This window comes from Saccoglossus kowalevskii, chromosome 1 (genome assembly GCF_978046115.1).
Source record: "Saccoglossus kowalevskii chromosome 1, keSacKowa6.1, whole genome shotgun sequence".
NCBI classification, from domain to species: domain Eukaryota; kingdom Metazoa; phylum Hemichordata; class Enteropneusta; family Harrimaniidae; genus Saccoglossus; species Saccoglossus kowalevskii.
This window is the reverse complement of record NC_140641.1, coordinates 35,529,429-35,552,932: the sequence shown is the minus strand read 5'-3', so window position 1 is coordinate 35,552,932 and position 23,504 is coordinate 35,529,429. Positions and strand designations below refer to the sequence as shown.

Genomic DNA, 23,504 nt, shown 5'->3' with positions numbered 1-23,504 from the left:
CACACTGAAATTGAATTACATACACATTGAAATCGAATTACATACACATTGAAATTGAATTACATACACATTGAAATTGAATTACATACACATTGAAATCGAATTACATTCACATTGAAATCGAATTACATACACATTGAAATCGAATTACATACACATTGAAATCGAATTACATACACATTGAAATCGAATTACATACACATTGAAATCGAATGACATACACATTGAAATCGAATTACATACACATTGAAATTGAATTACATACGGAAATCGAATTACACACACATTGAAATCGTATTACATACACATTGAAATTGAATTACATACACATTGAAATTGAATTACATACACATTGAAATTGAATTACATACACATTGAAATCGAATTACATACACATTGAAATCGAATTACATACACATTGAAATTGAATTACATACACATTGAAATCGAATTACATACACATTGAAATCGAATTACATACGGCAATCGAATTACATACATATTGAAATCGAATTACATCGAATTACATACGGAAATCGAATTAAACACATACGGAAATCGAATAACACACACATGGAAATCGAATCACATAAACATTGAAATCGATTTACATACACATTGAAATTGAATTACATACGGAAATCGAATTACATACACATTGAAATCGAATTACATACGGAAATCGAATTACATACACATTGAAATCGAATTACATACACATTGAAATTGAATTACATACACATTGAAATTGAATTACATACACATTGAAATCGAATTACATACAGATTGAAATCGAATTACATACAGATTGAAATCGAATTACATACAGATTGAAATTGAATTACATACGGAAATCGAATTACATACACATTGAAATGGAATTACATACACATTGAAATTGAATTACATACACATTGAAATTGAATTACATACACATTGAAATCGAATTACATACACATTGAAATTGAATTACATACACATTGAAATCGAATTACATACACATTGAAATTGAATTACATACGGAAATCGAATTACACACACATTGAAATCGAATTACATACACATTGAAATTGAATTACATACACATTGAAATTGAATTACATACACATTGAAATCGAATTACATACACATTGAAATCGAATTACACACACATTGAAATTGAATTACATACACATTGAAATGGAATCACATACACATTGAAATTGAATTACATACGGAAATCGAATTACATACATATTGAAATCGAATTACATCGAATTACATACGTAAATCGAATTACACACATATGGAAATCGAATTACATACACATGGAAATCGAATTACATAAATATGAAAATCGAAATACACACACATGGAAATCGAATCACATAAACATTCAAATCGAATTACATACACATTTAAATTGAATTACATACGGAAATCGAATTACATACACATTGAAATCGAATTACATACGGAAATCGAATTACACACATATGGAAATCGAATTACATAAATATGGAAATCGAATTACACACACATGGAAATCGAATTACATAAATAAGGAAATCGTATTACACATATGGAAATCGAATCACACACATATGGAAATAGAATTACACACATATGGAAATCGAATTACATAAATATGGAAATCGACTTACACATATGGAAATCGAATTATATACATTTGAAAATCGAATTACACACATATGGAAATCGAATTACATAAATATGAAAATCGAAATACACAAACATGGAAATCGAATTCCATACATTTGTAAATCGAATTACACACATATGGGAATCGAATTACACACACATGGAAATCGAATTACATACATTTGTAAATCGAATTACACACATATGGAAATCGAATTACATACATTTGTAAATCGAATTACACACTTATGGGAGTCGAATTACACACATATGGAAATCGAGTTACACACATTTGTAAATCGAATTACACACATATGGAAATCGAATTACATAAATATGGAAATCAAATTACATAAATATGAAAATCGAATTACACACATATGTAAATCGAATTATATACATTTGGAAATCGAATTACACACAAATGGGAATCGAATTACATAAATATCGAAATCGAATTACACACATATGGAAATCGAATTATATACATTTGGAAATCGAATTACACACATATGGAAATCGAATTACACAAATATGAAAATCGAAATACACAAACATGGAAATCAAATTCCATACATTTGTAAATCCAATTACACACATGGTAATCGAATTACACACATATGAAAATCGAATTACATACATTTGTAAATCAAATTACAAACATATGGAAATCGAATTACACACATATGGAAATCGAATTACATAAATATGGAAATCGAATTACATAAATATGAAAATCGAAATACACAAGCATGGAAATCGAATTCCATACATTTGTAAATCGAATTACACACATATGGGAATCGAATTACACACATATGAAAATCGAATTACATACATTTGTAAATCGAATTACACACATATGGAAATCGAATTACACACATATGGAAATCGACTTACGTACATTTGTGAATCGAGTTACACACATATGGGAATCTAATTACACACATATGGAAATCGAATTACATACATTTGTAAATCGAATTACACACATATGGAAATCGAATTCCATACATTTGTAAATCGAATTACACACATATGGAAATCGAAGTATAAATAGAAATTGAATTACACACACATGATAATGAATTATACACATATTACGGAAATCTAATTGCATACATATGACAATCAAATTATATAGATATGAAAATCGAATCACATACATATTAAAATCGAATTACATAAATATGGAACTCGGATTACATACATTTGTAAATCGAATTACACACATATGGAAATCGGATTACATACATATGGAACTCGAATTACACATATAGATATGAAAATCGAATTACATAAGCACAAAAATTACATATATAAGAAATTTTGTTCCTATTGCTTATTGGTTGATTTATATATTGATATATATATATAAATTCGAATTGGTACATATGAAAATACACACTTATATCCTTCACCGCCAACCATAGACAACACCTTTCCGTTGCTTGTTTTGGAAATGTATGTCTATTGTTTGACTATTCATAGTAAACAGTGGTTAGGTTTAATCATGGAAGGTACTAACGTTAATACCTTCCATGGTTTAATGAACCGTCAGTTTGTACCACAACCGCGTCGTAAATGTTAATTTCACACAATTTCGTACTACTTGGTGTTTTGCTATGTATCTATTTGACATGAACATGTTGATGATCCATGGTCAGACGGAGGGGGAGGGAATGGTAAATACGACAAACATGTAGTGTATTGGTAGTCTACATACAATAGTCACATCAGTCACTATCTTTGCGTATACCATGCTGGGTACACTGTGTTGATTTTACAGGTACGACAAAGCGGCTGATCTGCACTGGCTCGGAAGATGAATTCTGATTGGCTAAAAAAACAAAAAAATTTGTGGCGTTGAATGCACGTTCATTGTCAGTATTGTTATGCAAATTCAAACTAGCTAATCATTTACAACCTTCCGAGCCAGTGCAGATTAGACAAAGCCATGTGGCAACTGATCTGACTACTTGAAGTAGAGCAACTCAATATATCTTACTGTGTACATATGAAAATAGATTTATAAGATGTGTATGTCCACGCTATTTGTTTTTATCAGCTGTGAGATTCACTTTAGTTTTACTCAAGTATTTGCGAGCTCTATGAATCAAAAAGCTTGTTTATTCACAATACGTCCACCAAATATGTTATTTTAACAGTCGACGACGAAAAACCTCATATATATTGAGCATATGTGAATAACACCACATGTATGAAACTAGCTAATACCGGAAAAATATAGAAAAAACACATTGTCTTGGGTACCGTTTACGTCTTTGTTCTACGCACTTCAAAAGACACGCTAAAAGGTTTTCACCATAGGTGTAAATATACAAAACAACACCATTATATATTGGCCACGTAATGAGCCTTAGCCGCTGTGTAGACACGCAACAAAATCGATATACTCCCCACCTATAGCACTAATAGCTTGATGTAATTCGCTTGATATTACACCGTCGCTCATTGGCTAATTCATGGTCTGGTCATTGATAAAGCAAATTTTCAAGCAATAATAACACGTCTAACAAAACCAGCCTACCAGCTTACGCCAAAAAATATTTCCAATACTCCAAAAAATGTTTTATTTATCGCGGCGCATTTAATCACAGCGTGGTATCACTTACTAGTTTAGAAAAAATGCTAAAATGTTCTTAATGTAAATGAAAACTATAAAATACACACATATTTAAATGTGATATAAATAGCAATCCAGATATTTCAAATCTACCATTGCTGCCAGGAAAGAGAGAGAAAGAGAGATTAAGACCAGGATGAGGATATCAGTAATACATATATTTTACGTATGGATCTTGGTCACATACACGGGTAGGATGTTCAATCTATTCTAGAACTCACATTTATTCGAATTATATTCTTATAATGTATATGGAGGAAAGAATGTCGTGACCTTTGTTTAGAATTACAAAAAACCCTCAATTTAATCTCCTTGATATCGATTAAAGCCTAATTATCATTTTTTTTACCAAAAACGTCAGATTTATAACAAAATTAATTTTATTCGATTTTGTTTTATCTTATGCCAAACGTTTGAATTTGTTTTGGGTACAACAAACAATCAATCAAAATTGTTATGTTTTACATGAATTTCACTTAGTAGTATTGTCAGTGTTAGTGTGACTCACTGTAAATAAATGCACACCTCGAGTTCAAATAACATTGAAAAAGTGAGTTTTAATCAAAAAAAGTGCCGAAAAGATGCATATTATGCCAATGCGTGTTAGTGATCGGTAATATATATAATTTTTTCGGGTCGGTTATTTGGAGACCAACACTTCATTAGAACAGTGACGATTCTTTAATTTCGTGTGACATAGAGCTATCATTTTTTTCACGAAAGGTTCTAACTCACCCGCGCATTGTCAGATATACTGAATATAGATTGCTTGCTTTTTTGAACCTGGACATAACCACATTGATTTCTTAATTGACAGTGGCTCAGGATTCTGATGGATGGGGCGAATGGGGAGACTGGTCTGTTTGTTCAGCGGAATGCAATGTCGGTTTGTCCCATAGGACTCGTACATGCATTGCGGCGACTTGCGTTGGGGATGCCACTGAAGAAGTACAGTGCAATTCACAACCATGTCAAATAGGTGAGAATTGTTTTACCATTTAATAAGCCACCATCACCAGTAAGACACGTTGTCTACATCATCCATTCTATTATTTAAAATCTATTGTCACGAGTAAGCAAATATGACGGCAATGTTCCCATACAGCTGTGTATTAAAATACTTGACGCAACAATATTTGCAATGCTTAAATATGGAAATGGAGACATATCCAATCACCATCTTCCGTTGGACATGCTCACTCTCTAAAGATGTAATTTGCATACAATGAGATTAATTATAATGGCTACGTGCTGGTTACGTTTTTTTCCAAAACAAAACAGATATGTATACCATTGTTACCATGAGCATTGTTGCAATGTAAGAAATTGAATGCCAAACCACTTAGGAGGAACGTGTTGCCTTATAATAAACGTTTTTGCAAGAATTCAAACAGTTTTGAGTGAATATTAACTATCTAATTTGGCATGCACAGATAAATAACTACTCTTGACTTTGAATCCGCCAGTGATATTATGTGATAATTTTGTTATTACATGACCAACTCCAAGTGCCAAAAAGACAGAGAAATCGTATTTTCATATGCTGCCGGCGGGCGCTAATTTGCAGTTACGGCAATATATTACCATTCTATTATACTTTTATGGATATCTTTTCGAAATAAATATTCAGGTGATATTATTACAAGTTTGTGTCATTGTAACATTCGAGTAACTGCTGCTATCCCGCACGATTTGTTTCTCAACGCATACGATAATTTAAAGTTTAAATAATTATTTTAAAGTTAAAGTGAACATGTTTACCACACCATATAGCCGTACGATAAACACCTTCATATAAATACATTCATTCAAATACGTCGTACCAGAGTGTGTCGGGGGTTTAGTTTATTAACCGTTTGTTTTAGACCAAACATATTGAAATAGGCTGCCATAACAGCGAGAAGTAATTTGCCAAGAAGTTCGAAACTTAGTGGTTACGTGTTGTTATGTGTTATAAACCAATAGTCGGTCGGGCAACCATTGAAAATATGCTTTTATATTTAATTTATTGTTAGAAGCATGCAGATATGCGGAATTGTATAACTGTATAACAAAATTCACCAAATTTGAAACAATATATACATTTTCCATAGCAATATATGTCATTTCATTCTTGTTACTGTGACTGCTTTATAACCAAATTTAAAACTCATAGTTGCTGCTGACGTAGGAAGTAAAGTAAGTAAATAACACCGAATAAACGGCAAGGTAAATACTACGTCAAATTATAGTAAATATGTACTGCGTGCGTGACTCGAACCGGCGCTCGCGTACGGCACTTAATCGCTTAACGTAGTGGCGCATCTTGAATTTTCAAGGTGAATGTTCCGGCGAAGCACTCCACTATCACCTTGAAGTATTTCATTAGGAATATGTGTATGTGACAATGCCCTCACAGTTTGGAATCAGTTTACCAACAGCCAATCATATTGCTTCTTTCATCAACGCGCTTGACCAAGCTATCAACATTGTCGGGGCGGAGCTAAGTCACAAGACGCTATTAAAGACGCGCACCACTCTACCATGTATTTCTATGGGCTCTGCGCGAGCTGCTGTGGAACGCCGGTTGAAAAGCCGTTGAAAATAGCTAAACTCGAAAAAACAGCACAAACTTAACTTTAAAGAAATCCTAAACAACCAAATTTAAATATGTTGTATATGCAGGGTAATCTTGTTACACGGTTCAGGGGGTGTCAACAACCATCCCAAAGTACCGTTTTCTGAGAGTTGTTGGCCTTTGTTTTCACCATGATGGTTGCCAGGCGGTGAAAATGCTCGCACAGTGGAAGCTGTGTTGGCTTGCAGTGGATGTCGAGGCAATACAATATTCGGACAAAAGCCGTTCAGGGTACTTAGTTCCGAGTCTGATGTGTTCGTTGTTAGTCGCACTGGAAATGGTAAACCATTATGTTATTATGCTTTACCAACCTTGCGACCATCAAGCGTGGTAATAGTGTTGTCGCCACTGTTGAGTATTATAGAAGAGTATACCGCAAAGCTCATTGTGTCACTGCAACATATATATTATATATACATATAAATGAAGCCGAAGATGAAGACATCAGAAATGCAAAGCCCCAAGCGCTTTTTGGTAGTCATTGTAACAAAGCTTTCTATTGGTCGGTAAACTTTCTATCGCGCAACCACGTGACATACACGGTTATGAATAGAATTACCGCACGGTGTTGTGGAGGGAGGAATGTTCGAACGGAGCATCACCGTGCAGGCGGACGATGTAGTGGCGTGAAGCCACTTGCTTTATAACCAGACATTTTGAATTATTCTACTAAATAGAAGCGGCAGTCATGTGTACAAAAGAATATAATTTAAAAATTCGCATTTTGGCCATTATTTCAAATTTGGGACGGTAAAACTAACAGTAATTATTTCCTTGAATGGAAACATTCGTAAATGTTAGTACGACAACATTCACTGTAATGCCAGAACAAGGCACTGCATGCATGATGTGTATATTTGTCGGTTCCATTTATATAAATTAGCTCCATGCAAATCTGTATCGGCTTTTGTCCGGCTAACCAATCACACAGTAAGCACAGAAACCACAAAAAGTGCTCTACTAGCACGTTAGGTTTGCATACAACCATATACATGCGAATAATCGCATTGTGTATACGTTAAATAACGATGTACACAATCTCGTGGCAGAGAGTATATAGTACACTCTAGAGGTTGTCTGCGCTGATGGTCGATGTTAGTAAAAATCTCGTCATAATAGCAAATAGTCTGTTCAAGAATGTCATGCAGCTATACTAGTGCGGATGGGTCAAATGGGTCCTCGTCTAAGTATAAAATCTGGGTTTAGATGGACTAGTAAGTTCTGACGTGGACAATTTTACACACTTTTGTGTTGATTTTTCAAAGGCCTTTAATGGTGTAAACCATTGCATATGATCGCTTTACTGTGAAACAATAGAAAAAATATACAACATTTTATACTCGTTGTATAGCAGCAGTCAATCCTGTGCCAGATGTGGTGACGTATTGTCGTAATATTTTGATTGATGTGGGGAAAGTCTATGTGATGTGATCATTGTTGAAGAATTGCAAAACAGCAATTATATATATGGACACCATGAGTATACACCATTTAGGAAAATAAACTAGGGCAACCTCGATTACAAAATATTTCCTTCTATATATCTCATACTAATGGCATATGTATAGGTGATAACAATGTATTCATATTGCAATATCAAACAAGAGTTTCTGATATACTTAAATAACAACAAAAATGTATATATTACAATTATGATTGAGAATTATTATGATTTGTTATTGAGTTTACTTTGTTCGAGTATTCATTGTGTAAATTATTACAGTTTTCATTTAATCTATGTTGAGCACAAAGTGCATTATGAATAAATAAATATGATTTGTATTAAATTTGAATGGAATAAGGTACCAGGAAAAATTAAAAGAAATGCCAATATTGTCAACTCATTACGAACAAGGTTGTATGAATATTTTCGATATTCGCCATATGTACGTTGACGTGCCTATGTAGCAAAAACTGGGTAATTCTGTTATCGTTAGAATACACGTTCTAACTATAAAGATATATGGACACTTATTTGTTTTAATGATTATCACTTTTTTTTTTTATAACAGATACCGACTCTCCGGACGTGGGGTGTTACGTGGATACGACTGTGCGTGACCTTCGACACGCCGAACTCGTGGACAACGCCACTGCGATGACACGTGAGGCGTGTATCGACGCGTGCAGCGCTTCCGGTTTTTTCTATGCGGCTGTTCAAAAAGGAAAATTCTGCTTCTGTGGTAATAGTTACGGTCGATATGGCAAAGCTTTATCAGATGAAGAATGTATGGCTAACCCTTGCACTAAAGATGGAGCTCCTTTATGCGGGGGAAATCTCAGAAATAGTATATTTTCAACAGAGATACGTACGTCGGCTTTATAATTATTCGAGTATTGTCGTGAGTGAGTTGGTGTTGAGAATGATTAATAACATAGTGGTATGCAAGCAACTCTAATAATACATTGATATGCGATGAAAATCTGATCTCGCGTGAGTCTCATGCACGAGAGTGTCGAACTTTTTTGATCAGTAGTATCACACAACGCAGGAACGCGCGGAAAGATTCGTAAACAGAAACTAGCGAGATTGTCGTTCCATTCAAACATGCAAAACACACATAATATACTACCTACCGGCCAACATTTTGCAAAATGCAGAGGATTCTGGGAAAATAATTCGAAATAAACATTATTCTATTGGCTAAAATTATCAACTATTATTATACTATTATTATTATTATTGTCAATTATCCAATTTGTATAAAAAAAAAATTTCAATGCTTCGTATCTATATGCATTTACGTGCATCTCAACCACATTATTTTTTTGCTTTGTTCCTGTATAAAAATAAACTCAATTCTTAAATTTAAATTAAATCGTTTTCAGGGAAAGTCTGCAAATTGAAGCAGGTGATTATCGCAGTTTTTGCGATTTTATGTTTGTATCTAAATGGAATATCACACGAGTTGCATCATGCCTCCATCTTATAAATTCTTATCTCAAGACCTAGAAAATACTTCTAGTTTTATGTATTTTATTTATGAAATACTATTTTATACGGATGATGTATTAAAATCTTTGGACAAGTCCTATTAGACCTGTACAGATGCTTTAAATTAATGTTAATGGATCACCAGTTTTCCGATTTCTGAACGTCACTATTGGGCATTTGGATTAAGGAAGCTACATTAAAAAGGATAATCATAGAAATGATGGTATCCGCACAATTCTGTCATTGTTGCCATTGATGGGAGATCGTTCACAAATGAATTGGAATACTATTATGGTCATTTTATCATCATTTTCAAGAACATTTATTAAGAAAAGTGATTACAGTCTGGTGGTAGGTCTAATGCTTTGATTATCTCCTTTTGTACCGTCGTGTACAATTTTTCATGTTGATTCTCATTTTTGACAAAATATATATAGACAATTGGTAAAAACATAAGACCATGAAAACACAGGGCATTTTAGACGCTTATTTGTGATTTATTTTTCAATTCTAAGTGCTCAACCAAATGCCAAAGATACATTGCTTCCCCAAGACCTGATCACCACGTACATGATGATAATCAGGGCAGAGAATGAATATGTTGTTGGATTCATCTGCAGTCCCTGGGATTGATGTACTTCATGGTTAGATGCATGGTTTAACTAATTAGTCTAGAATACTACCTGGTGGGTCTGCACTTGTTCAACAATTACAAATGTTCATTTGCCACACTCAGGTGCTCGGATTTGCCTGCCCATGGAGTACCCCCCCCCCAATAATAGCACCTATATGGTCGATGTGGTACAACAGTTGTGTGATTCAATAGGGGGGCTATGCATATATGGTTTGGCCAGGGCCGTACTAACTACTGTCACAATGGCTCACAATAATAATGTTAGACATTGCCCTCAAAACAACTTCATTCAGTGACAGTCTTACCTGGAGACATGCCAAGAAAACTCGAGGCTTTATCTTACAGCCTGGGATAAAATAATATATCTTCAGGTCATAGGTCACTGCACTGCAACTGCCCCCTCCTCCTCCAAGGTTCACCCCCCCATCACTTTGAATGTCACATATTCGGAAACGCACAACGTAAGACCTGTGAGTTCTTTCACAATCCACCATAGCCATGGGAGCAGCCTAAAGTTAATGATCTTACCGATCAAGTTCCAGCTTTTGGTTTCGATAGTTTTCGCTCTGATTTTCCCTGGTGATGAAAGCATCACTATAGTCTCTCAGCTAATTATACCTTATAAATAGGTTGTTAGGTAGTTTCCCCCTAAGCAGCGTTATTCCTTTCCCTGTGCCCTTCAAGTAAAGGAAAGAAACATTGTTGCCTTTAACTTGTTGTGTTGTGTCAGGTGGGGTCTGCTTTTAACAAACATAATCTGATTGCCTGATAAGTTAGTGTTGTAAATTGCATGAGCAGAGGAGCATTTTGCTCACCGGGGTTACCATCTGTTACAGTTTAAGTTGCACAGTAAGTCGGACTTACATTCTTGCTATTTTATAAAATTATTTGTTATACTGAATACAACCAAAGCATACTAATAGACAATCTCACTTTTACAACCATTTTTTTAAACATAAATGATGGCGATAATATTAACAACTTGCTTGAGGAGCCTCGTGCATTTGGACGGGCCAAATAATCAACGTTTTTTTTATATTTTATATATTACATCAAGTATTAAGTATGTTCAGGTTGTATTAGTATATTAAATATAACATTTTTGTTTGCCTTTGTGTGATATTGGTGATAATAATAAAAGAAAAGTATATATTTATTTATTAAAGAAAACTCCGCAAAGATGTTTATTCCTGCTATATTTAGCTTTTCGTTTTTCTTGTTTTGTGTAGCAAGCACACTGAAGTCAACAAAATCATGTGAATATTTACAAATCAATATTAAAAACTCAAATGGGACGATAAGATTGGCTAGGCAACGCAAAGAACTCACGTTTCAGTCAGACAGAAACTGATCACTGCTGAGTGTATAGTGGGTAACTGTCGATTGAGTTGATAAGTATCCAGGTTTATAATATAATATTACGTAATGAACGTGATAGAAATGCGTCATCCCGAACACGAGTTCATTATCTGACTTGGCTAGTCGGATTAGAACAAAATTACAGCATTTTGCACGAAATCATCTGCTAAAAAATTATTTCGTTTTACGTTCGCGTGTTTCTTTCATTCGGGCAACATGGCCGACCACGCCACATAAATCGGCTTTGTTCGTTGTAATATATTTATAAACTCATCTGGAACAAAGTGGCAATTTTATTTGATTTATAATGCATAATAATGTTTACTTTGATCATTCAATAGAACACAAATGCTAATTTGTAACTTGGTAATTATATCCTGGTTTCTGATTGATCACGTCAAGACACGCGTCACGATAAATGGCGTTGTTGACTTAGTGTGACGTTTTTCCATTACAAAATTCTAGCTGTGGAATCATAAGAGTTTTACTCAACTGACTTCAACAAACTTTTAACTTGGCTACTCGGCTATCGCAGATTACCCACTCTTAATTTACATCTGCTTATATTTGTTTATATTTCATTTGTGCACGGTGACGTCACTATACTATATTGTTAATTTGTTAATCGTTTTCCCCCACGCGCTGTATCAACTGGTCGGTTTTCACTGCGATGAAAGTCCAGCTGTACCATTATTCCCAGGGTTGTTATATTGACTTTCCATTGAGCTATTCAAATTACTCAGAGTAGATAACAAAGAACGTTGGCTACACATGCTATCAAAATTGTTTTATATATATGTTTTATTGAAAAATTTACATTTTCATGAGCACGGAATGAATGAATGAATGAATGAATGAATGAATGAATGAATGAATGAATCTGTGGCATTGCCATGAGTAGAATCTTCTCTGTGACCTTGTCTCGGTCTCAATAACTAGAGTTACTTTGTTTTGAATCTGTTTTATGTATTTGTTCTTACAGCAATCCCTCCGAGGGTGGAATGTCCTAATGGTGGACTCCAATACGGGGACGACTGCTTTATATTATCAACAACAGCGAAGCCATGGATTGATGCACAACGAGATTGTGCAAACATGGGAGGTTACTTGGCGAGAATTAACGATGCGGCCACTCAGGTAACGTGGCAATTTATGACGTTCATTACATTTTGGGACGACTCAACTTTTCGACGACTACTTTTCACAAAAAACAGACATGGGTTGGACATTGAATTAATAAATTTATTTTATAGGCTTTCATAGAACTGACAATTACACGTGAAAACAAACATCAAAGTTACACATTTGGTTTAAACGACATATCATCGGAGGGACTGTACAGCTTTGCCGATGGAGCAGAAACCCCGCTTGCATTTGACAATTTCAACGACGGGGAACCGAGTGATACTGCCAATTCAGTCAACTGCGCAGGTAAGTCGCCAGATGTCCAAGCTTGTCCAAGATGTTCAACGATACTAAAGCTACTAGATTTGATGTGTAGAACGGATAAAACATTGACAAATGCATACAACTTACACTGACAGTGTCCTAACGTCTGTACAAACTTATAACAGTTATTAACAACCCTGGCGTATTTCGTCGTACGTTTCATTTGTTTCAGAACTGAAGGAAACAGCTAGCTACGAATGGAATGATGTTGGCTGTGGCGGGGACAAGGCGTATATTTGTCAGACCCCGTTAGTCAGCGATCAAGATGGCAAGTATAATGTCCCGGCTTTTTTTTCTCAAAAATATCCACCCCATATCGACAAAATGCTGCATGAATTATGGTAACAACGTTACATGTTTGTTTAGCAAGCTTTTCAAAGCTGCATTGCTTTGTCGCTAGAGGGCGTCACTCTAAAGATATTCCGTCATGGAAAGCACTCAACCCACTGAACAGAATAAAAATCGCGCAAACATCAGCTTGGGAGTAAAACAATAAGAATAAATAGTAGGGGTCAGAATTGTAGCAAATTACCAAGAATTATTTTGGGCATCGTATCAGAAATAGTAAATCCACAAAATCAAGTGTTTTTCAAAAATGTCTACCTGCTAGAAGCTACTTGTAAAGTCAATGAAGCCAGCCATCGCACACATTTACTTCCTTCAAGCTCGACGTAAAACTAAAGGGACATTAAAGCGGGAGGGTCGTCACATGCGCACGCGCGGAAATTGAGTCCCAAGCGACGATAACAACACACGCTAAAAACGCAAAGGCTCATGGGTAGACGCTTGCTGGTAAACAATGACACGCATGCGCAGGTGACGACTCTCCCACTTTAACATAAGTATAACAATGTTGTGTTGCAGTAACCTGTGGAGTACACTCAGAGGGCGTACTATACAACTCCAAATGCTATATTTTGGTAGAGAATGAGCTCTCATTTGACGACGCCGTTAGCGACTGTGCCATGAGAAGAGGCATGTTGGCTTCCATTACTGACAAGGAAACCCAAGTAGGTTATTATACAATTCATAGATTAGAGGTCGTATATAGGTCAAATAAAAGTCAAAGGTCGTTCATATATGTTGGTACTATGTAGATTTACAAGGCACATTAAGGTAGTATAACAGACATAGGTGTATAACCGCCAGATTATTGCAGAGACAGGAAAGCGTTTTAGAAACGGACCTGAAATTCAGCGGAACGATTCATGTACACAGGATGGTTGCTAGTGCATTTTCTTCATGTAGCACATTTCCAATAAATGGTGCCAATACCAGTGTGCCATGATGCAACCCGTTGATGATGGTTACTGGTGCCCGTACCAACGGTACCCAACATTGGTTGTTGTTGCCACTACCACTGTGCCAAGTAATAGCCTACTGACGGTTGATATTGGTGCCAATGCCACTGTGCCAAGTAACAGCCTACTGACGGTTGATATTGGTGCCAATGCCACTGTGCCAAGTAATAGCCTACTGACGGTTGATATTGGTGCCAATGCCACTGTGCTAATTAATAGCCTACTGACGGTTGATATTGATGCCAATGCCACTGTGCCAAGTAATAGCCTACTGACGGTTGATATTGGTGCCAATGCCACTGTGCCAAGTAATAGCCTACTGACGGTTGATATTGGTGCCAATGCCACTGTGCTAAGTAATAGCCTACTGACGGTTGATATTGGTGCCAATGTCACTGTGCCAAGTAATAGCCTACTGACGGTTGATATTGGTGCCAATACCACTGTGCCAAGTAACAGCCTACTGACGGTTGATATTGGTGCCAATGCCACTGTGCCAAGTAATAGCCTACTGACGGTTGATATTGGTGCCAATGCCACTGTGCCAAGTAACAGCCTACTGACGGTTGATATTGGTGCCAATGCCACTGTGCTAAGTAATAGCCTACTGACGGTTGATATTGGTGCCAATGCCACTGTGCTAAGTAATAGCCTACTGACGGTTGATATTGGTGCCAATGCCACTGTGCTAAGTAATAGCCTACTGACGGTTGATATTGGTGCCAATGCCACTGTGCTAAGTAATAGCCTACTGACGGTTGATATTGGTGCCAATGCCACTGTGCCAAGTAATAGCCTACTGACGGTTGATATTGGTGCCAATGCCACTGTGCCAAGTAACAGCCTACTGACGGTTGATATTGGTGCCAATGCCACTGTGCCAAGTAACAGCCTACTGACGGTTGATATTGGTGCCAATGCCACTGTGCTAAGTAATAGCCTACTGACGGTTGATATTGGTGCCAATGCCACTGTGCCAAGTAACAGCCTACTGACGGTTGATATTGGTACCAATGCCACTGTGTCAAGTAATAGCCTACTGACGGTGGATATTGGTGCTAATGCCACTGTGCCAAGTAACAGCCTACTGACGGTTGATATTGGTACCAATGCCACTGTGTCAAGTAATAGCCTACTGACGGTTGATATTGGTGCCAATGCCACTGTGCCAAGTAATAGCCTACTGACGGTTGATATTGGTGCCAATGCCACTGTGCCAAGTAATAGCCTACTGACGGTTGATATTGGTGCCAATGCCACTGTGCCAAGTAACAGCCTACTGACGGTTGATATTGGTGCCAATGCCACTGTGCCAAGTAACAGCCTACTGACGGTTAATATTGGTGCCAATGCCACTGTGTCAAGTAATAGCCTACTGATGGTTGATATTGGTGCCAATGCCACTGTGCCAAGTAATAGCCTACTGACGGTTGATATTGGTGCCAATGCCACTGTGCCAAGTAACAGCCTACTGACGGTTGATATTGGTGCCAATGCCACTGTGCCAAGTAACAGCCTACTGACGGTTAATATTGGTGCCAATGCCACTGTGTCAAGTAATAGCCTACTGACGGTTGATATTGGTGCCAATGCCACTGTGCCAAGTAATAGCCTACTGATGGTTGATATTGGTACCAATGCCACTGTGTCAAGTAATAGCCTACTGACGGTTGATATTGGTGCCAATGCAACTGTGCCAAGTAATAGCCTACTGACGGTTGATATTGGTACCAATGCCACTGTGCTAAGTAATAGCCTACTGACGGTTGATATTGGTACCAATGCCACTGTGTCAAGTAATGGCCTACTGACGGTTGATATTGGTGCCAATGCAACTGTGCCAAGTAATAGCCTACTGACGGTTGATATTGGTGCCAATGTCACTGTGCTAAGTAATAGCCTACTGACGGTTGATATTGGTGCCAATGCCACTGTGCCAAGTAATAGCCTACTGACGGTTGATATTGGTGCCAATGCCACTGTGTCAAGTAATAGCCTACTGACGGTTGATATTGGTGCCAATGCCACTGTGCTAAGTAATAGCCTACTGACGGTTGATATTGGTGCCAATGCCACTGTGCTAAGTAATAGCCTACTGACGGTTGATATTGGTGCCAATGCCACTGTGCCAAGTAATAGCCTACTGACGGTTGATATTGGTGCCAATGTCACTGTGCTAAGTAATAGCCTACTGACGGTTGATATTGGTGCCAATGCCACTGTGCCAAGTAATAGCCCTACTGACGGTTGATATTGGTGCCAATGCCACTGTGCTAAGTAATAGCCTACTGACGGTTGATATTGGCGCCAATGTCACTGTGCTAAGTAATAGCCTACTGACGGTTGATGTTGGTGCCAATGCCACTGTGCTAAGTAATAGCCTACTGACGGTTGATATTGGTGCCAATGCCACTGTGCCAAGTAATAGCCTACTGACGGTTGATATTGGTGCCAATGTCACTGTGCTAAGTAATAGCCTACTGACAGTTGATATTGGTGCCAATGCCACTGTGCTAAGTAATAGCCTACTGACGGTTGATATTGGTGCCAATGTCACTGTGCTAAGTAATAGCCTACTGACGGTTGATATTGGTGCCAATGTCACTGTGCTAAGTAATAGCCTACTGACGGTTGATATTGGTGCCAATGCCACTGTGCCAAGTAATAGCCTACTGACGGTTGATATTGGTGCCAATGCCACTGTGCCAGATAACAGCCTACTGACGGTTGATATTGGTGCCAATGCCACTGTGCTAAGTAATAGCCTACTGACGGTTGATATTGGTGCCAATGCCACTGTGCCAGATAACAGCCTACTGACGGTTGATATTGGTGCCAATGCCACTGTGCCAAGTAATAGCCTACTGACGGTTGATATTGGTGCCAATGCCACTGTGCCAGATAACAGCCTACTGACGGTTGATATTGGTGCCAATGCCACTGTGCCAAGTAATAGCCTTCTGACGGTTGATATTGGTGCCAATGCCACTGTGCCAAGTAACAGCCTACTGATGGTTGATATTGGTGCCAATGCCACTGTGCCAAGTAACAGCCTACTGACGGTTGATATTGGTGCCAATGCCACTGTGCCAAGTAATAGCCTACTGACGGTTGATATTGGTGCCAATGCCACTGTGCAAAGTAATAGCCTACTGACGGTTGATATTGGTGCCAATGCCACTGTGCCAAGTAATAGCCTACTGACGGTTGATATTGGTGCCAATGCCACTGTGCCAAGTAATAGCCTACTGACGGTTGATATTGGTGCCAATGCCACTGTGCCAAGTAATAGCCTACTGACGGTTGATATTGGTGCCAATGTCACTGTGCTAAGTAATAGCCTACTGACGGTTGATATTGGTGCCAATGCCACTGTGCCAAGTAATAGCCTACTGACGGTTGATATTGGTGCCAATGTCACTGTGCTAAGTAATAGCCTACTGACGGTTGATATTGGTGCCAATGCCACTGTGCTAAGTAATAGCCTACTGACGGTTGATATTGGTGCCAATGCCACTGTGCCAAGTAATAGCCTACTGACGGTTGATATTGGTGCCAATGTCACTGTGCTAAGTAATAGCCTACTGACGGTTGATATTGGTGCCAATGCCACTGTGCCAAGTAATAGCCCTACTGACGGTTGATATTGGTGCCAATGCCACTGTGCTAAGTAATAGCCTACTGACGGTTGATATTGGCGCCAATGTCACTGTGCTAAGTAATAGCCTACTGACGGTTGATGTTGGTGCCAATGCCACTGTGCTAAGTAATAGCCTACTGACGGTTGATATTGGTGCCAATGCCACTGTGCCAAGTAATAGCCTACTGACGGTTGATATTGGTGCCAATGTCACTGTGCTAAGTAATAGCCTACTGACAGTTGATATTGGTGCCAATGCCACTGTGCTAAGTAATAGCCTACTGACGGTTGATATTGGTGCCAATGCCACTGTGCCAAGTAATAGCCTACTGACGGTTGATATTGGTGCCAATGTCACTGTGCTAAGTAATAGCCTACTGACAGTTGATATTGGTGCCAATGCCACTGTGCTAAGTAATAGCCTACTGACGGTTGATATTGGTGCCAATGTCACTGTGCTAAGTAATAGCCTACTGACGGTTGATATTGGTGCCAATGTCACTGTGCTAAGTAATAGCCTACTGACGGTTGATATTGGTGCCAATGCCACTGTGCCAAGTAATAGCCTACTGACGGTTGATATTGGTGCCAATGCCACTGTGCCAGATAACAGCCTACTGACGGTTGATATTGGTGCCAATGCCACTGTGCTAAGTAATAGCCTACTGACGGTTGATATTGGTGCCAATGCCACTGTGCCAGATAACAGCCTACTGACGGTTGATATTGGTGCCAATGCCACTGTGCCAAGTAATAGCCTACTGACGGTTGATATTGGTGCCAATGCCACTGTGCCAGATAACAGCCTACTGACGGTTGATATTGGTGCCAATGCCACTGTGCCAAGTAATAGCCTTCTGACGGTTGATATTGGTGCCAATGCCACTGTGCCAAGTAACAGCCTACTGATGGTTGATATTGGTGCCAATGCCACTGTGCCAAGTAACAGCCTACTGACGGTTGATATTGGTGCCAATGCCACTGTGCCAAGTAATAGCCTACTGACGGTTGATATTGGTGCCAATGCCACTGTGCCAAGTAACAGCCTACTGACGGTTGATATTGGTGCCAATGCCACTGTGCTAAGTAATAGCCTACTGACGGTTGATATTGGTGCCAATGCCACTGTGCCAGATAACAGCCTACTGACGGTTGATATTGGTGCCAATGCCACTGTGCCAAGTAATAGCCTACTGACGGTTGATATTGGTGCCAATGCCACTGTGCCAAGTAATAGCCTACTGACAGTTGATATTGGTGCCAATGCCACTGTGCCAAGTAATAGCCCTACTGACGGTTGATATTGGTGCCAATGCCACTGTGCTAAGTAATAGCTTACTGACGGTTGATATTGGTACCAATGCCACTGTGTCAAGTAATAGCCTACTGACGGTTGATATTGGTGCCAATGCCACTGTGCTAAGTAATAGCCTACTGACGGTTGATATTGGTGCCAATGCCACTGTGCTAAGTAATAGCCTACTGACGGTTGATATTGGTGCCAATGCCACTGTGCCAAGTAATAGCCTACTGACGGTTGATATTGGTGCCAATGCCACTGTGCCAAGTAATAGCCTACTGACGGTTGATATTGGTGCCAATGCCACTGTGCCAAGTAATAGCCTACTGACGGTTGATATTGGTGCCAATGCCACTGTGCCAAGTAACAGCCTACTGACGGTTGATATTGGTGCCAATGCCACTGTGCCAAGTAACAGCCTACTGACGGTTGATATTGGTGCCAATGCCACTGTGCCAAGTAATAGCCTACTGACGGTTGATATTGGTGCCAATTTAATACAATTTGTGAGTACATACAAAATAACAATAAGCATGGAAGTTTTATAGCTTCTACTGAAAGATCCGTGATGCAAATTGACTAAATGCTAGTATCTCAGAAGTGCTCAATAAAAAGAACAATATTTATTGGAAAGGTTTTTTCTACATTATTTATTTAAATTACATTGTTCATAGTAATCTGATAAATGTCTTGCTTCTCATAGATGTTCCTGTACAAACATATTTTGAGAAGCACTTCTACGTTGGATTGGTATTTTGGTTTGAATGACAAATTCACAGAAGGCGTGTATTTATTCCGTGATGGTACTGCATTGAATCGCAACGTATTTAATAGATTTGCGTATCAGAAGCCAGACGAAGATACGGCTACTCATGATTGCATAGGTATATGGATATTCAGTTATTTCTATCGATTTATCTAACCGTTTAACCGTCCACCCGTCCATATATCTGGCCGACCATCATGCTTTCGTTTGTTCACTGATTTCTGATTCTCGTACACAGTGTTAGATGCGGGCGAAAATTACTTATGGGATGACGCATCATGTAGTGTTCTTAGACCTTACATATGTGAAACAGGTAAGTCCCTCACTGTCTTATTATTGTCTGTACTAATTGACTAGCAAGTATGATTCCATGGACACAATTTTAATCAATTCACATTTAAGATATGATTTATTTCTTTTTTATGCAAAGATACTTCACCACAATCGATATGCTCACCCGGTAAGTGTATATTTTCAAGTAATCATATGTGCTTGTTTTTTGATGCTTATGTTTTATTGTATTTATAAATTGTAAAGCTAATGCTCCCGTAATTCTGCAATGTGTTGTTTATTGCTATTCACATTCCCGTTCTACAGGATTATTTTAATTGTTTCAATATATTTTTTTTATCGCAGAATGGCACGAATACAACGGGCATTGCTATTTACTAAACGATAAAGGGACAAATAACACGGATTCAGTTAAGGCATGTACGTACGAGTAAGTATTTATTTATTTATTTATTTATTTATTTATTTATTTATTTATTTATTTATTTATTTATTTATTTATTTATTTATTTATTTATTTATTTATTTATTTATTTATTTATTTATTTATTTATTTATTTATTTATTTATTTATTTATTTATTTATTTATTTATTTATTTATTTATTTTCTGGATTCTTTGTCAGTTCGTTTGTTCATTTCATGACTACAACATCAATTCTCTTATTTTAACAATTTAGTTTTGTTTAAGGGGTCAAGTGACCTCATTAATGCAAAATTGTAATTTTAATATATTTAATTTTTACATTAAATTTGCTGCACCGGTGGCTTTTACAAACAAAACAATTTTTGCTGCAAGATATTTGTAAGGTCAAAAAATAATTAAAATTAATAATAAATATAGCAATTATAAAAAAATTATTTAACAAAATTTAGCCAACCAGAATCATATTTTAATCAGATTGCGTTAGTCGGGACTCACTTAGGAACCGAACGGCTCGTGCCGAAATCACGCCCTCGTTCGTCGGTCTGTTATTTGTAGCACTGCAAGAAGAACGCAGTTGCAGCAGCACATACGCGTCGCCGACAACGTTCTGTATTACTACAGCACCCGACAATTAGGGCAATATTTAACTGCACTTCTCTCCATCGTCATGTCTTACTTACTATATGAAATAGTACATGTTCTCTTTCAATTCACCACCAAGGGCGTGATTTCGGTTCGTGCCGAGCATTCAGACAACCAATCTCGGCACGTGCCGGGTTTCGATCCCGACTCTCTATTGGGACCGAGATCGGAGATCGCCCGGGAAAGTACCAACATTATGTTTTAGCTACGAATAACCTTTGAATAATTAAATTGTTTACAGTGGCAAAGAACATCTACTAAAACTGGATAGTGTGGACGAATTAAATTTTATTACGGCTACATACCCTGTGACCCATGTATGGCTCGGTAAGGTCATTCATTCATTCATTCATTCACTCATTCACTCACTCACTCATTCATTCATTCATTCATTCGTTCGACTATACTTTACCGTTTACTCATACCATCACAATAATAGCGATCTGAAATATGGAGTATGTAATTATTAGATAATACATCCGTCTAAATAACTGATTCAGCGGCAATAATACTCACCTAGTATTCACCCTACATTTAATAAAATTCTTTTCTTATTTATTGTTAGGTATGCAATATTACCCAGATGAAGATGTCTATAAATGGTTTGATGGCAGTGATTTAGATGCAACGTTAGATATTTGGGATATCGGTGAACCCGATAATGACGTCACTCAGATCTGTACTTTCATTCATAAAACTACTGGCTTAGTACGCGATCAAGCGTGCAGTACAAGTTATATCAAAACTGTTTGCGAAATGATTCCATTGTAACCAAGATCGACCGAAATCCAGACCAAGACAGTAGTGTTAAACGTAACAGAATTTACGAAAAATGCCTCGGTGAATTAATTTGTTTTACTATTGACTGTGCACGTGACATTACCTAATCTATTTTCTTTTACGTGATTTCGTGGAAAATATTTTTTGTTTCATCAGCAAGTAGTATTTTTTTTTCAAAACTGTGAACCTGGAATAGGTGTCTGCTATAAGACCACGTCTCTCTAGATTGTGCCATGATCTGTAATAAATTACTACCTTATCTGTATACAACGCGCATCTCTTGTTTCAAACAAGTAATTACATTCCCATAATGTCTACAGTTTAAAAGAAATATATAAAGTTTGAACATTCAGAGAATGTCAGAATATGGCTCCAAAACTGCATTCACAAAAACAATATGGCGAAGATTCTAATCTGACAAACAAAATGACGTGCGTAAAGTTCAATTTACAAAATCTGTCTAAGAATGACCGAGATCAAGATCCGAATTTTCAGAAATGCTTGCTTATGATGAATTTGTAACATTAAAACAACCGCAATTCGGCTATCAAATAAAGTATGTACATTTTCGACATATGGTGTCTATGTGAAGTTAGCTCGGAAAAGAAATTTGTTAAAATCCGATCTGAATCAACAGAACATTATAGTTTATCTTTCTGGTAGAATGAATAAAGAAACAACAACACATTATAGTTTATGTTTCTGTTAAAATGACTAAAGAATCAACAGCACATTATAGTTTATGTTTCTGTTAAAATGACTAAAGAATCAACAGCACATTATAGTTTATGTTTCTGTTAAAATGACTAAAGAATCAACAGCACATTATAGTTTATGTTTCTGTTAAAATGACTAAAGAATCAACAGCACATTATAGATTATGTTTCTGGTAAAATGGCTAACGAATCAACAGCACATTCTAGTTTATGTTTCTGGTAAAATGACTAAAGAATCAACAGCACATTATAGTTTATGTTCCTGGTAAAATGACTAAAGAATCAACAGCACATTATAGTTTATGTTTCTGGTAAAATGACTAAAGAATCAACAGCACATTATAGTTTATGTTTCTGTTA

At 37.4% G+C, this 23,504-nt stretch overlaps 1 protein-coding gene across 1 annotated transcript; it reads left to right on the top strand.

The window, feature by feature from the left end:
* Nucleotides 1–4,385: 4,385 nt before the first annotated feature.
* LOC100378649 (macrophage mannose receptor 1-like) lies at nucleotides 4,386–22,698 on the top strand. Its single transcript, XM_002730931.4, has 13 exons — nucleotides 4,386–4,479; nucleotides 5,106–5,267; nucleotides 8,918–9,214; nucleotides 12,816–12,970; nucleotides 13,087–13,264; nucleotides 13,455–13,550; nucleotides 14,147–14,292; nucleotides 20,227–20,407; nucleotides 20,528–20,602; nucleotides 20,720–20,749; nucleotides 20,926–21,010; nucleotides 21,890–21,975; nucleotides 22,214–22,698. The coding sequence occupies exons 1-13, from the start codon at nucleotides 4,425–4,427 to the stop codon at nucleotides 22,417–22,419; spliced, it is 1,752 nt and encodes a 583-aa protein (XP_002730977.2). The 5' UTR covers nucleotides 4,386–4,424; the 3' UTR covers nucleotides 22,420–22,698.
* Nucleotides 22,699–23,504: the final 806 nt, after the last annotated feature.